The sequence below is a fragment of the Cynocephalus volans genome, chromosome 17, assembly GCF_027409185.1.
Source record: "Cynocephalus volans isolate mCynVol1 chromosome 17, mCynVol1.pri, whole genome shotgun sequence".
NCBI classification, from domain to species: Eukaryota; Metazoa; Chordata; class Mammalia; order Dermoptera; family Cynocephalidae; genus Cynocephalus; species Cynocephalus volans.
This window is the reverse complement of record NC_084476.1, coordinates 37,443,554-37,459,730: the sequence shown is the minus strand read 5'-3', so window position 1 is coordinate 37,459,730 and position 16,177 is coordinate 37,443,554. Positions and strand designations below refer to the sequence as shown.

At 48.1% G+C, this 16,177-nt stretch overlaps 1 protein-coding gene across 3 annotated transcripts in view; it reads right to left on the bottom strand.

Moving 5' to 3' along the window:
- Window positions 1-5,315: 5,315 nt before the first annotated feature.
- ANKS6 (ankyrin repeat and sterile alpha motif domain containing 6) overlaps window positions 5,316-16,177 on the bottom strand; it is a 57,494-nt gene continuing 46,632 nt past the window's right edge. For 2 of the 3 annotated variants that reach the window (XM_063082344.1, XM_063082345.1), the window contains exons 14-16: window positions 15,913-16,029; window positions 10,012-10,108; window positions 5,316-6,131 (exon numbers count right to left, since the gene is read on the bottom strand). In XM_063082344.1, coding sequence (XP_062938414.1) covers window positions 6,082-6,131; window positions 10,012-10,108; window positions 15,913-16,029 — 264 coding nt within the window. In that variant the 3' untranslated portion in view covers window positions 5,316-6,081. Of the gene's footprint in view, window positions 6,132-10,011; window positions 10,109-15,912; window positions 16,030-16,177 lie in introns of those variants that run through there. The other variant, XM_063082346.1, reaches the window with a different exon arrangement.

The window sequence follows — 16,177 nt, the reverse complement described above, 5'->3', positions numbered from 1 at the left end:
GGTATTTCCTGCCTTCATCAGCTTCAGAGCTTTGGTTCCCATGGCAACCCCAAAGTTCCACCTACTGCAACTTGCCCGTTCTCCAAGCTTCTTCCTCTTCCACCATCATGCCAGTGTCTCTGGAGAATAAAGCCACTAACCAGCAGGTGCACAGCATTTTACAGTTTACAACACACTCCTGCACTTATTACCTCATTTACTCCTCACCACAGCCTTGCCAGATAGCATTTGCTATCCCTCCATTTTACAGATGGAAAAACTAAAGCCTTGGAGACAAGGTGATCTACCCTCTCAGCCCTCGGTGATGTGAGCAGGACTCAATCCCAGGTTTTATGACTCTGGACTTCATGTGGGGTCCACTACACCAGGATGAATATGAATACCCTGTCCTGCAGACTGTCTACTTTCCTTGTGATTTCTAAACGGTCAATTCCATGCATAAATTGGGTCTAGCTCAAGGTGTGGTGTCTTTAGGCCAGTTACTTAACCCATCTATGCTCCACTTTCCTCATCTGTAAAATAGGTAGTAATAATGGCACCTCTGGATGCATGTAAAACCACAGTAAGTGCTTACCGGATTTGAAGTGAAACCCAAGAAGCCTGGGTGAGTCTCAGTTCTACCCTAACTATCCATGTGACGTTGGGTGGGTCATTTTGCTGGTGGAGGCTGTCTCCTCCACCGTGTAAGGTAACAGCATCAGTGTGCTCACACGCATGCTATGCATGATGAGATTCATGTACTGCCTCACACACTGTGCATCGCTGGGGACCTTGTGGGGCCTGCACTTCTCACAAGTGTTCAGGGTATGCTAAAGCTGCTGCTGAACCATGCACCACACTTTGAGTAGTAAGGCTGCAGCTAAGAAAGTACCATGCAAGTGTTACAAATGATTAATCATGCAAAGAGCCATGCCCATATCAGTAGAAATCTCAAGAAGTTTGAAGAGCCCACTGGGAGTGTGAGCAAAGGCTGATTTGGAGGGTTTGTTCCAGATGTGAGATTTCTGTCAGAAGGGCTCCTTAGGCCCTCTGTCCTGAGCTCTGCACATCCTGGAACCTCTATGGGGCTCTGGTGAAAGTTATATCTGATCTTGGGGCTCTCTACAGAGGACATAAAAATGCCAATGTGCTACATCTTGTACAAAAAATATGAGTATATTCATTGATGATTATTTCACAATTCTTTTAAAATAATAAACTTTTTACATTAAAAAAAAAGTTAATGCAACTCAAGAATACTAAGGGACCTATGTTTAAGTGTGTGACAGAAAGTGAATGGATCAAAGTAGAGCTATTCATGGCTCTAAAAAACAGTCTGCACCTTGCGCTTCCCCACCTCTTTCTTTGCTCTGTGTTCTTTGTCATATGATTGTGGTTTGTAAACTGAATTATGTGTGTTGTGTTAATTGCTATCCAATTAGCAAATATTTTCCATTCATTCTTGCAATAAATCTGGCCAATGCATCCCCAGCCCTTGTCACAGGTCCATATCCCAGCTCCTCCGACTGCCACCAGCTCCGGGGTCATCAGTGTGGCTGGGCTGAGTCACACTGAGGCTGGTGACCAGGAGTTCACGTGGCCTGACCCCCAAGTAATGGTGAGAGAAAAAAAATGACTAAAAGCTTGGGATGCCCACAGAGCACTCCCCCTGTGCCAGGCACTGTGCTGGGCACATGTAGGGTCTGTCAGCCCTATAAACTGGGATTGTTATTACTCCAGCGGGTCACAGGCTCTGTGAAGGCAGGGACCTTGCTCTGCTCCTGGGTGTCTATGAGGGTACAGCATCCACATCTGCTGAGTGGACGTGTCGTGTACCTGAGAAGGGCTATCTATCATCCACACCACCCCCTGGGGGCCTGCGGCTCCAGGTGGCCCAATGGATATTCCTTTGGAGGATTTGTCTGACTCAGGCTCTTGACCACTGTCCCTTGTGACGATTTAGTGAAATCCGTTTGCCCTGTGGGCACCTCAATCATGAAGCCATCCTATAGAAGCTGCACTGGCACTGGTGTACAGCCTCTGGTTCTAGATCCTTCTTCACTGCTGAGGTTCCCCTCCATGCACGCACAGCCTCATCATTCATAAAGCCCCTTGTCCAGGCTGGGTCCCCTGGGAAGCAGACCTGGAGGTGGCCAGTAACCTGCAGCTGTTGTTTAGAGACTGGTCTTGGGAAGGACACCTGCGGAAGTGCAGGGGACGACAGGACTGGTGGAAGGAGAAGCACAGGGGCTGGGGCTGAGGCGGGAGGGCCGGCAGAGAGGGGAGCGGGTGTCTCTAGCCCGCCTGAGCTGTGTCCATGCCAACGCCTAAGCGCTTCTGAAAACACTCATCTGTGGACTCAAAGGGAGCGTTTTTGATTGTGATGAAAGTGGAGACAATTATCCGCTGAATGAGCTGCGAGCAAGTGAAGCAGAGAAGCTCCAAGGCATGTCGAGAGAGGAAAGGAGACCAGAGAAGTGGCAAGAGGGCAGGGAGCCCGCGAGGTGATGGGGCTGGGGAAGAGCTGCCACCTGCTGAAGGGGCTTGCCCCCAGCCCCACCCCCACCCCAGAACCAGGACAAGAGCAGCCCACTGCATTCGCTGCTGCATTCGCAAAGCATTTTCTGTGCTGGGCTCTGGGGACACTGGCTCGAGACCCTCAGCCTATCTGGACCCCTTGATAAAGGGGACACATGCACGTGGGAGGAAGAGAAGGGGAGAAGGGTAGGAGACCCTAGGGTGGGCCCAGGCCTCCCACACTGAAGGACAAGGTAGAGAAGATGAACAAGACTGACCGGAGAAGGGTGGAAGAGCAGCCAGGCATGAGCTCCCCTTCTTTATTACGGCAACATATACGTCACATAAAATTTACCATCTCAACCATTTTAAAGTCTACAATTCAGTAGCATTAAGTACATTCACAATGTTGTACAACTATCACCACGATCTAATTCCGGAACTTTTTCATCACCCCCAAAAGGAAGACCCCTACCCATTAAGCAGTCATTCTCCATTCTCTCAACTCCCAGCCCCTGGCAAACACTCATCTGCTTTCTCTATGGATTTGCCTGTTTTGGATAATAGAACCATATAATTTGTAGCCTGTTGTGTCTGATTTCTTTTACTTAGCATAAGGTTTTCAAGGTTCATCCAGGTTGTAGCATGTGTCAGAACTTCATACTATGGCTGAATAATATTGTATTGTGTGGATATACATTTTGTTTATCCGTTCATCACTTGACAGGCATTTGGACTGTTTCCACCTTTTGCCTATTGTAAATAGTGCTGCTATGAATAGTTCGTAGAAGTTTTTGTTTGAATACCTATTTTCAGTTCTTTGGGGCATATACCTAGGAGTGGATTTGCCTGGTTATATGTTCGTTCTATGTTCACCTTATTAAGGAACCACCCCCCTTTCTTTTTATAGCTTTTCATAGAATCACGGGGTTGGAAGGGATCTCAAAAGTGACCTAGAACCAGTGTTTCTCAGATTTCTGGATTTCACATATTAGTAAAACTAAAGCCACTACCATCATTGCACCTGCCTCTCCCAAAGTAGGAGGGACTGGCATTAGAATCAAGGTGAACCCTGTAAAATGAATACATCCAGCGTCAGGCAAACTCATTGCATCGTGCTTGTTTTTTCTCATACTCCCTCCACCTGGTCCTGGTATTTGGAAACCACTTCCCTGGTCCAATCCACACCCCAAATCTGAATTCTCCTCTCCAGCTACCCTGGCATAGGCTTGCCCAGCCCCTTGTGCCCACCTGGGGGATGCCCCCCTTCCAGGCAGCTCTCATCACTGGAATGTTCTTCCTCATGGAGGGCTGGCCCCACACCCACCTATTCTGGACTAGGGCCCTGATAGAATTTGGATGTTATTGTCCCCCTAAAACTCATGTGGAAATCTGATCCCCAATATGACAGTGTTGGGAGCTGTTTGAGTCATGGGAGTGGATCCTTCATGAATGGATTAATGCTCTCCCTGGGGGTGGGGGTAGTGAGTTCTTGCTGTTAGCTCCCGTGAAAGCTGGTTGTTTAAAAGACCCTGGCACCTCCCCTCTCTCTTGCTTCCTCTCACCATGTGATCTGCTTGTACCTGTTGGCTGCCTGCCGCCTTCCACCGTGAGTAGAAGCCTGAGGCCCACGGTGCAGCTGTCCCAGAATCGTGAGCCAAATAAACCTCTTTTCTTTTGTTTACATTGAACTTTCAGGAGAGAATAAACTTAAGGATACTAGAGATGGCGGGGGCGTTGGGGGGAGGTTTGGGAAGTGATAGGTCGGGCAAAGGGCATAAAGAAATATCACGATTTGTAAGAATGAATACGCTAATTAAAAAACAAAACAGAGCCTCTGTTCTTTATAAATTACCCACTTTCAGGTATTCTGTTACAGCAGCACAAAAAGGGACTAAAACAGGCCTGCAGCACCTTCTGCTTGCTAATGCCCCTACGGCTGAGCACATCAAGGTGGAGACCAGGGAGGTGGGAGTGAGGCAGGCCCCGACTTGTGAGACCTCTTAAACAGAGTCTCCAAGCGATTTGTAGCATTTCAGAAGTTCCCCTCCCCCCAAACAGCAAACAAGCTGCACAGACTAAATAACAAGATTTTATTTATTTGTTTTGCTGTTGGCTGGGCCCATTCCAATTCATGTTTCTGTGCTGACAGGCTGCAGCCATCCTGAAGAGTGTGTGGACTTTGGGGTGAGATCTGCATTCAAACCCAACTGTCCCTTGTTAGCAGTGTGACCTTGGTAAAATGGGCTAATGCCCACAGAAAGGGAACGCCAAGGCTGTCTCACAGGTCACTGTGAAGGTGAGGCAAGTGACTGAGACACACCCGGCCTGGCACGGGGCTTGCTCCATCACAGCCATCCCGGGAAGAAACCTGAGCAGCATTTCATGCCTTCGAAGGGCATAAAGAAAGGGACGAGCCAAATTCAACATTAATACATGCAGTTTGGCAAACAAAAATCTTTCAAAGAACTAAGTCCCTGCATGAAATAACAATAAAATGATAATAAAAAGAAGTGTTTGATAGCAAGAAAGATGGAAAGCCACTCTGTAGGTTGGAAATCAAATGGTGTCCTGTTTTCTTACCAATGGATATAATGGCCCCGGTGAGAACAAACCCTACCCCAGCCACTGCAGGGTGGGAACAAGGTCTCCCCGAAGAGGATGGCCATGTCCTGTGTCTATCAGTCCTGGACAGAAGGCTCCAACAGGAATTGGGAACCTGGGGGGGACCTTACACTGACGTGAGCCCTGGCTTCACGCCCCTGGGCAGCAGGGAGGGAAGCTGAAAACAAGTGCACTGGGCTTTGTCTCTATCTCACTACCCCTGATTCTGTGTGTTTATTTCCTGTCATCCCCGACCACGAGTGACCCACTGTCTACTTGGGCCTAGCTTCTCAGCCAAGGGGCTAAAATTAAGGCAGGGTCTAAGTTTACTTTTAGGCTTCATGTTAAGGAGGAGCAGAGCCCATGAGGCTGGCAGGGAGCCCAGCAAGCCCTCAAATATTTGACAAGTGGGAAACTCCCAAGGAAAGGTGACTCAACACCCCCCTCACCCAGGGAGGAGATTCACTGCTCAGATTTCTTCTTGGCCAGTCCTGCAGAATTTGGTTATCAACTTTATTAGGGAAAATATCAGGTCCCTTTACATGTTGAACAAGACCTACTGGCTAATAAGACATGACTAAGTTGCTTGAAATGGGCAAGGGCAGCCACGGATGGTGCAATACAACACCCTCCTGCTGATGTCACTCTGGGCTGCAGACGCATCTCAGGCAGGGTCCCAGGCCCTTCAGGAAGCATTTACTTGGACGTACAGGGGAATGCAGATGTCCACAGTCACCCAGCCTCAGGCTTGCCCTGTGTAACAATGTCTTCAGACAGAACAAGAGGGGTTTCTGCCCGCTCTCTGCCTGCTGGCTCAGCTCCTACGACTTGGCCAGACGGTCTTCTTCCTTTTTGCCCACCTTGCTGGGAATCCCAAAGACACAAACACCCAAAGTCAGGCACAGCTGGAGGGCGGCGGTCCGCAGCCCAGCACTCGATTCCTCAGGGCTCTGATGCCAGCAGAGCCAATCCCAGCTGCTACTACCTCTTGCTGGAGGCGGCTTCTTCTGGCCTCACCCACCCAGCCATGGCTATGTCAGGGCAGGTGTGAGAGAAGAGAAAAGAAGAGAGGAGGGAAAGAGAGAGGATTTAAAATGTGCAGTCGTATTTGAGATTTCTCACATCTGCACAGCTCTGATGTGAAAAGAGCTTTCTCGCCTTCATCTGATCCTCAGCACCTAGGGGATCGCTATCCCCTTGTAATCAAAAGGGAAACTGAGGCTCAAGGACATAAAGAAACATGCCCGATATTACCCAGTGGGAAGTGGTTGAGCCAAAACCCACTGCTAGGTCTGACTCTAGGGTCAGTGCTCTTTCCAGAATAATAGTTTGCTTCTATGTATTTCAAAGAAAAGGACCCAAAATCAGAAAAACAAGTATCTAACCTATTCATCTGTCCTGGAAGATGTATAATGCACAGATGTTCTATACTGCCTTTACACATGCTGTCCCCAGTCTGGGGTGCCCTTTCTCTTTCCCACCTACCAGCTCTGTACTCAGACTCGCCCTGTAAGATCCAGCTCCTCTGGGGGCTGCCCAGGCTGAGCTTGAGCTGTCAATAGAGACTTTCCCTGTGCCGTGTACCTGGCACACCTTTGTCACAAGACTCCTCACAGGGCACCACACTGAGTACTCCTGTGCTTGTCTCCTCTATAATACTGAGGTTCCCTTGAGGGAAGACATAAGTCTTTTTCATCTGCAGATCCAGAGCACAAGTGTAGGGCTGGCCAAGGGTAGACGCAGGAGCCTTTGCCTGGCCAGCGGGAGCCTGGATACCCAGCACGGGCCAGCAGGACCCTGCATAGATGCTGGGAAACAATGTCCTTCACCCTGCAGGAGACCTCTAGGAGGGATAGGCCTCTGAGCAGGGCCCAGCCATCTCAAAGTCAGGGGAGTCACTCACCCTAATGTCCTGCTGCCAAGCAGACCACCTCTGTAGAGAGCTGGTGGGGGGACAGAGGCCACTGCCAAGGACCCTGACACAGCTGAGGCCCCACAGCGTCTTTCTGCCCCACTCCCTGGGCTGTGAAGCTTCATGGCTCTCAATGCCCCAGTTAAAGCAGAGTTTCCGTGGCATCCAAGGAACACCAGTCTTGCAGGAGTATCTCAGGGAATGGTTCTGTGATCAGGCATGTGTGGGAAACGCTACAAGCTATGTGGCCCCTGTTGAAGAGGCTCAGTACACACTGGCACACTGAAGGTTCTGAGAAGACCTGCAGCAAAGACGATCACGTAGTGTGTCTTTAACCCAGTGTCTGCCAAACCTACTGGATCATGAAACCTCAGTCCACTTTCACACACACAATCCACTTTCTTTATGAAAAACCTATTAACATCCTGTGGAAATAGTGTCCCAAGAGCACATTTTGGGAACTGCTGGTGAAAGTCTTCGAGCAAGGGAGGCACTTCTTGTGGGGGGAACAGCCTCCTGGAGGCAGGTGGGGACACAGATGGGGTAAGAAGGATCCCCAGGGTGGGGGTGATCAAGGCCCAGAAAGGGTGCCAGGGACCTCTCACCAACCAGTACACTAACTGCCTGGAGAAGAAGCCTCGGAACCACTTGAGTCCAATGAAAAAGACAAGAGAGGCATTTTCCGGGGCCTCTGTTTTCCTGTCTGCAAAATGGGAATGACAAGCCCTGCCTGGTCTGTCTGGGGTCATCAGGTGAGATCATGGAGGTTTTCCTTTGTGGCAAGCAGACTCCCAGCACAGCTCCTGTGTACTGTGAGTTGAATCAAACTCACCTGAGTGGAAGCGATACCAATATGTAGGTTATGAAAAAAACAAGACAACAGAGAAAAGTAAGCACAAGACCCCAAAGCATGTAACTAACACCAGAGGCATGTATCTCATGGGCAAACAACTCCAGGTTTATCGATAACCCTTGAAGACATCAGTAAGTTAACATAGCGAGAATCACTAGTGCTTCTGGCTGTGGGAGCCCACAGGAGTTAGTGGAAAAGGTACAGGCTTGGAAGCCCACCAGGTCTCATTCTCAGCCTAGCTCTACCCCCCAGGGCTGTGTAACTGGCAAGCAGCTTCCCACCTCCTGAGTATCAGGTTCCCCAATGTGCAGATAAGGCTGAACCATGCCACCTCCAGGAGGTGAGGAGGATGAGGGAAAGCTGCTGCACACAGTAGGTGCTCAATGAGGATGTCTCCTTAAAGGAGGACAGGACACAAGGAACCTCTATAAAGATGCCTGTCAGTAGTGGCTAGCAGGAAATGTTTCATCTTCAGTCATGTGGAAAGGTGGCTTCTGCGGGCAGGAGGACGAGAGGATGAAGAGAGAACAGCACCCACTGGACCACCAGGCAGAGCAGGAACTCTGAGGCTCTGGGCAATGCGGTAATGACAGCCTCTAAAGCCAGCGTTGGGGGAGGGACAGATGAGAGACGGCACCTCCCAGCAAGACCAACATGCAGCCCAGCTCTCAGCAACGATCAGAATTCTGTGAAGGCTATCATCTACTGCGTACTTCCTGCAGACCAAGCACTTTATGGCACAGTGGTTCCAAGCTCCAATTAGAGAGGCTAAGGAACCTGTCCCTGGCCACACTGCTGGCCAGTTGCAGAGTTGGATCTGAACCTTAAACCTGAGTCCAGAGCACAGGCTCTTTCCACGCTACCATGCTGCCTCTCAATGATGGGACTGTCTGTGTACGTTTTCTCTTGCCTGTCGAGATACTGAAGGGTAGAGACCAGCTCTAATGGGTCTCTCTGCACACTCAGCACCCAGTATATAATAGAAATGAAGTAAGCACTGGCCTCACTGGAAAATGCTTCCACTTGGATTTTAAAAGTCAGAGCCCCTCTAATAAAATATGACATGGTAGAAAACTGCACAGACCAATTCGCTTTTGAAGAACATAGTGTTAACAGTGCCTAGAAGAAATTCCAAATTCTCTACTTCTTTGCCTAGGAAATTTGAGCACCAAGTCCTTTCACAAGGTGATACATTAGTCTTCTGCTCCCATGTGCAGTGCAGAAAGCCCTACAGTGATATGGGGTGAGCAGCATGGAGGATTAGAGCATCATCTTGTCCAAACCTCCATCCTGCAGATAAGGAAACTGAAAGGCAGACAGAAGGAGGGATCTGCACAGTGGGCCTCCTTTTTTTTTTTTTTTTTTTTTTGGTATAAAAGGCTGTCTTTGCAATAAAGAATGCACTCAACATACACACTGTAAGAGCCTGCTGTATGTGGCATGCAGCAGGTGCAGTGCGGTGCTACAGCAGAGTTATATACAAAGCACTGAGGTACCCCAGTGGCTGGAAGGATTTGCTCTGTGTAAGGGAGTAAGGAAAGGCTTCATCTGATAGGTGACTTGGACTATGAGAGACAAGTTAGAAATTTTAAGGGACATGGCAGGGAGGGATAACCTTCCACCTAAACATGTGCTGCCCTAGCTAAGTTTCAGGTTGTTGCTGGGAAGCCACGATCTGAACAGGGACTACAGTTCCCAGCCTCCTTTGCATCCAGGCAGGGCCATGTGACTTCCAGTGGCCAGTGGACTGTGAGCAGGAGTGATGCATGTCAAGTAAGGGCGAGGCAGCTCAGAAATGGCTGAGCTTTCTCCACCAGCCAGACCAAAGACTTTGAGGCTCCTGGGGACAGTGGAGCACAAGAAGAAAGGAGCAGGGTCCCTGAGTCACTGTGTGAGACCACCTGCCAACCAGACACACTCTGACTGGACTGTTAAGTGGGAGTCAGTCTCCATGTGTTGGAGTTTGTTACAGCAACAAGCACTACCCATGAATGCAGCAAGGCCAGGAAGAAGGGTGTTCCAGACAGAGGGAACAAGGAGACAGATGCACAGCAGGGTGACAGAGCATGGTGTGTTTCAGGGAGCAGGGGCTGGGGCCCTAGCTATGTGAAGGTGGTGTCAGGGCTCAGGGAGGAGGATCACGTACGGGGGCTGTTGCCAGGGGCCCTGGTGTTGCTGGCGCTGCTCTCAAAGGAAGAGTGGAAGTTGTGAATGGTTTCCTGTAAAATTTGTCTCTCGCGTCCCTGTGGAGGAAATTGAAAACAGACACAGAAAGTCTTGTTAAATCTTTTAACCATTAATTTAATTGACACAGTGTTGTTAATGCTCAACTCATACTTTTAAAACCCATGGGCATCTTGGGGAAAATAAATTACTAATTGAAAGAGTACTGAGTTTAATAAAAACATACTGAGTCAGAATCTCTCCCAGCACCCAAAACCACAGCCTGTCGGTGCTGGAGAGGCCCTAAGATGCAGGAGTCCAACCCCCAGAGGGCAGGACCAGCTTGTCCTGGCTTGCTCAGCCTGGACCCTCTTTCCAGTTCTCATATTTGCAAAGAATTCAATGGGAGCTGAATTTCTTTCTGCTGCAAGGTGGGAGTTTGAACTGCCTTTGCACAAAAGATGTCAGATTCCTCTTCACAGGGATTCACTTCTCACCCCATCCCTGCAACATGCTCCCTGCCCCGTTACACACTTACACTCCCTTGAGATGGGAAGAGAAGGTGCCTGTGGATGTTTTTCTAAGCCCAGAGAACCTCTTACTGAACACCTGGCTAGATGCAGCAACACACAGGGGTTAATAGCAGAGGCTGGAATCAAAAGCCTGGGTTCAAATCCCATCTCTCCCATTTACTAGCTGTGTGACCTTGAGCAAAATCCTCAATCTCTCTGGGCCTTGGTTTCCTCATCTACACAATAGGGATAATAATAGTACCTCAAAAGATTGCTGCTGACATCAGGACCTGTGTGGGCAACAGGAGGGCAGACAGGCCCTGTCCTCAGAGCGCAGCAGTGTGGGTCAAACATATATTTTTTAAATTAACAAATAAATGTGGTCAAAATGTAAAGCAAATTAAAAAATGTAATTTCTGGCAGATTGTTCTCTGCTAAGTGCAAAAAGAAAAGCCCACTAAATGAGCCCAGACTTCAAAAGTTCTTTTCTTTCATTTCAGGGACTCCATACAACCTAGAGGGGCCCCTCTCCAGACCCCCAAGCAGGGACCTTTTGGGCTGGTGAGGCTTCCTAGACAGCCGAGAAGACAGTAAGATTCTCCCTCATGCCAGTCCTTCCAAGTAATTTAAAATAAGCTGGAAAGATGCCATCAGGAATCCATTTACACAAATCTAAGTCTGCAGGATGAGACAGAACCTGGGATGCAGGGTCAGAGGACCTGGAATCCCTCCTGTACCCCTGAGCTGTGGTGGCACCAGGGACGCCCCCATTCTGCTGCGTTTCCATATCTGGAAAATGGGGACAAGGTTACCTGCGGGGGGCTGCAATAAAGCTCAACCTGAGATAATGAATGGGTTGGCACTGTGCAAGCTGCGGAGGGCTAGAAAGTCAACAGAAGGGTGACAAATCATCTTATTATTAAATACCACCTTAGCCTTAAATGCCTGAGAAATGAGGTCAGGGCGAGACAGGGTTCCAGCACTGGCTGCCTCTTAACCTTAGGAGGGAGCTGGAGATGATTAAAATCATAATCGTTTCCTGCACCCACAACTGATTGAAGATGATAATGATAATTGCCCTTTAAAATACTCCGTGTTTCAAAGGACCTGCCTGATAATTCCCAAAAGGAAAAAAATGGCTGTTAAATGTAGAAAAAAGATTCACCCTATCTAGTATTTAAAGAAATGCAAATTTAAAAAGTACATTTTTCAGCCAATCAAATCAATAAAGATTAAAAAACAAACTGATAATATTCAATACTGGCAAGGCTGCAGTGAAACTGAAAATCTCATACACCCACAGCTGGTGGGAGTATTTACGAGCTCTTTCTGGAAAGTAATTCAGAGGTACATGTGCCTTGATCCTGACTCTTTGACTCTGTAATTCCATTTTTAGAGATCTATTCTGAGGAGATAATTAGAAAGCCTTATATACAAAGTTGTCCACTACAGCACTATTTATACCAAGTTTGGATATCTATATATCCAATAAGTGGAAATTTTTTAAAAAATTAATTTTAGAGGGCCGGCCCATGGCTCACTTGGGAGAGTGCGGTGCTGATAACACCAAGGCCGTGGGTTCGGATCCTATATTGGGATGGCCGGTTTGCTCACTGGCTGAGCGTGGTGCTGACAACACCAAGCCAAAGGTTAAGATCCCCTTACCGGTCATCGTTAAAAAAAAAAAAAAAAAATTAATTTTAGTACATCTATGCAAATTTATTATAGTAAAAAGACTTATTTTTTTGTTTTTTTGTTTGGCGGCTGGCCGGAACAGGGATCCTAACCCCTGACCTTGGTGTTATCAACACCACAAGCTACCAGGTTAGCTAACCGGCCGGTAAGGACATCTTAATAGCATGGGTAGCTGCATATATTTCATGCTAAACAAAGAAAGCAGTATGTAAAATTATAGATCCAAATTTATCTTACCCATGTTAAAAAAAAAACATTTGGTGCAAAACACTGCAGAGTAATCTGCCCAGTAGTGAACAGCATCGGACTCTGGGTGACTGGATTGTGATTTCCTAAAAAAATTATTTTCACCACTTTGGTACTGTGCAAATTTAGTAAAATGAATATGCACTGCTTTGAGAATCACAAAAAAAAAGGGAATGGGAAGAAACAATGGCTGAGGACCAACTATGGGTGAAATTTAGATCATCCCTTCTGGTTAACCTTCTAATACATAGTTCATTTGAAACTAACAAACTAATAAGCAGACTCAAGCACATACTACAACTGAAATACAGGGCTGAGTTCACCGGGAAGTTACGTGGCTTGCAGACTAAGAGTCCACAATTCTTTGCTGATATTATTATGCCTGATGATATTTGCTGATATTATTACATTATAATGAGCTAGGTTTTTGTTAATACTCAAAAAATTTTTAGGCTGTAATGCTCAAACTTTTATTGATTGTATAAGAAATGTATTTTATATCACAATGCTATTTCGTGTAAATCTATATAACTGAAGATTTTTACTCTTCCTACCTGCAAAGCATGTTGATATTTTCTACTCTTTTGATTTTTGAAAATGCTACTTGAGGGCTGGCCAGTTGCTTACTTGGTAGAGTACGGCAACGTCAAGGGTTTGGATCCCTGTACAGGCCAGCAGCCCCCTCACACCCCAAATAAAATAAAATGCTGCTCGTGACCCATTAAATTGATTGTACAATCAGCAGCGTGTTGTGGACCACAGATAGAAAGACAATGGCAGGCGAGGAGAGATGGGCCTCACCCCTCGGATGCGTCCTGGTCTGGGTTCTCAAATGTGTACAGAGCATTCAAGCCACTCTGGGTACCCCCTTGGCTGAGCTTGGGTTGCAAAAGAAGTATGAACGTTAGAAGGAAAAGCCCATGCTCTGTAGCAAATAAAGAGGCAGGGGCCCCTGAAGTCAGGGTCAGGCAGCTCTGGTCCAGAACAGCCAAGGCCCAGGGCATCTAAAGCAGGGCATCTCTTGGAAGCCACATTTGGCCTGAGGAGTTCTTTGCTCATTCTGAGAAGGAGTACAAAGTTGTAACAGTAACTTAGAGTGGCACAGCAGAAGATAAATTTGTTTTTGTAATATGAAACTTCTCCCAATCATGCCTTTTCTCTATGACACACTAAGATACATGGTCCTCACTTCCAGAGGACTTTATCTGGTACTACTTATCCTTGAGAGGTGGCTCAGATTGGCTCCTTCCAATCTACCGTTGTGTGCAATTGCCTGACTGTGCCAGGGGATGCTGCCTACATGAAGGACATGGGTAAGATTAAGTGGTGCCCTTGGCCTGGCACACCAGAGGCACTCAGGTCTACTGGTTGGGAGCTGGTCAGCTGAGGCCCCCAAGGAAAGCCACCAACAGCCATCTCTTCTGCTTCTCTTGACGTGGCCCATTTAGTATAGGATGTAGACTGTTAACAGAAACAAGGAGCAGAGGGGCAATGAATTGGAGAGAAAACTAAAGAAAAGGTCCCAGTCTGTATAAACTTTAAGAAACATGTCCTCGGGCCGGCCCGTGGCTCACTCGGGAGAGTGTGGTACTGATAACACCAAGGCCACAGGTTCGGATCCTATATAGGGATGGCCCGTTCGCTCACTGGCTGTGCATGGTGCTGACAACACCAAGCCAAGGGCTGAGATCCCCTTACCGGTCAACTTTAAAAAAAAAAAAAAAAAAGAAAAGAAACACGTCCTCAAGGTGTCACATCGTCCACTCTGATGACCCCAGTTAAGTTTCCTAAGGTTTGCAAACCAGCCCAACCTGCCTTGTTTTTGTGATGAAGGAGGATCCGGAAGCATTAGCAGTTGTCACCTACCAAGCCAGGCTCTAGTGGTACCCAGCTCCTGGCCTGTCCTCTCATTGCCCCTACAGACCCTTTTCTGTCCTTCTCCTTCCCTAACTGGCCGAATTTTGGCTTTCCCCATCTTTACCTTCTCCTGGGCTCACACATCTGGCCCCTGGAGGCCAGGGGGAGGAAGGGTCCTCTAACTCCCACCACAGCCCCCACCACCACTCACCCAGCCCCTCGCCAGGCCCTTGCCCTTACTTGACTGGGTCACCCCTGACAGCCTGGGAGCCTTCATCTGTCACCACTGGCCTCCCCTCATACCATGGCTCTTGCTCTGTGCACTGGCCACTCCTTTAGTTCCTGAAATGCACTGCTCATCTTCTCACCACAGGGCCTTTGCACATGTGCTTCCCACTGTCCACTCTGCACTTTTCTTCTATCCCTTCACCCGGCGGTTCCCACTTTTCCTTCAGATCTCAGCCCCTGCTACCACCTCGCCTCGGAAATGTCTTCCCAGCCCCCACACTACGGCAGGAGCTCTCACAGCACTATGGCCTCTGGTTTATGCGTGCCATCAGTTAGCTACACTGAGGTGGTACAGCATGCGGTCAGGATACAAACAGCGGTTCAAGCCTGGCTCTGCCACCTACTGGCTGTGTGACCTAGGGCAAATTCCTTAATCTCTCTGTGCCTTAGTGTCCTCATCTATAAGCTGGAACTGACCTCAGCAGCTTCTGTAAGGATTAAAAGAATGATTATAGTATGTGACGTGCTCAGAGCACAATGCTGGGCACAGAGTGATTCTGAATGCTCGACATCCACATAGCATCTGGGGTCACGTGTGAAAAAAGCAACAGCTAAGCAAGTATTACACATCATTGCTGGGACGGGAAACAGGAAAACCCCTCCCATAATAGCAAAAAAAGCATAAGGCAAAGGTGTCTGAATAGCCCACTAGCAACCACAACTAATGCTGCAGAGTGAGTGATGATTTGCCTTTCTTGTGTATGCTTTTTTTTGGGGGGTGTGCTTTTGGGTGGGGCATTGCTAATCTTTAGCTTTAAAGCTGATGAGACAGAAATTTAACATTAGACAAAAAGGTGGGATGCCAATAAAAACTGACAGCTCTCTATGTGCCAGGTGCTCTGCTAAGCATTTCAGTCCTTGCAACAACCCCATCACCCCCACCCGACAGATGAGGACAGTGAGCTCAGGGAAGTGTGTGCCTTGCCCTGGGCAACTCAGTGAGTGGAGGAGCTGGGGTCCCCCAACCCCAGGGCCCATCTGAACCAAGCAAGGGCTCTGCTTCCACAGTGCTCCTGAGGGCAACCCCTGCCTCTGTGGATTGAAATTACCTGAGGGAATATTTTAGCTGAATCTGAGGAGGAAGAACTTTATGAGGAGAGAGGTCTGAAAAGGATACAGACAATAATGGGAGGTAGTGAGCCGATGGCTTTGAGAAGTGTGCAAGGGGCTGGCCTCTGTCAGGTATGCCAGAGGAAATGAAGTTAGACCACCATGAAGGTCCTACAACCCTAGCGAAGCTCTCGGCCGTATGAAACAAGAAAAGAAAAAGAGAGTGAGACCAGTACCTTGCCTGCATTCAGTTCAGAAATGGCTGCCAGGATCTGCTGCCTGGACCCATCTGTCTTAATGCCTAGCTCCTTCAAGTCTCCGTCGGTCAGTGTGAGGAACGCTTCCATATCCACCTGTGACACAGAAGGGGGATTCGCCACCATCTGCCAAATGCCGTGCCCCTTTTCCCCACCACCACAGAATATCATGATTATGAACTATGAGTGCTTATAAGTAGTGAATTAATTATGATTTACTACATCCAATGAGTGACTTTACATT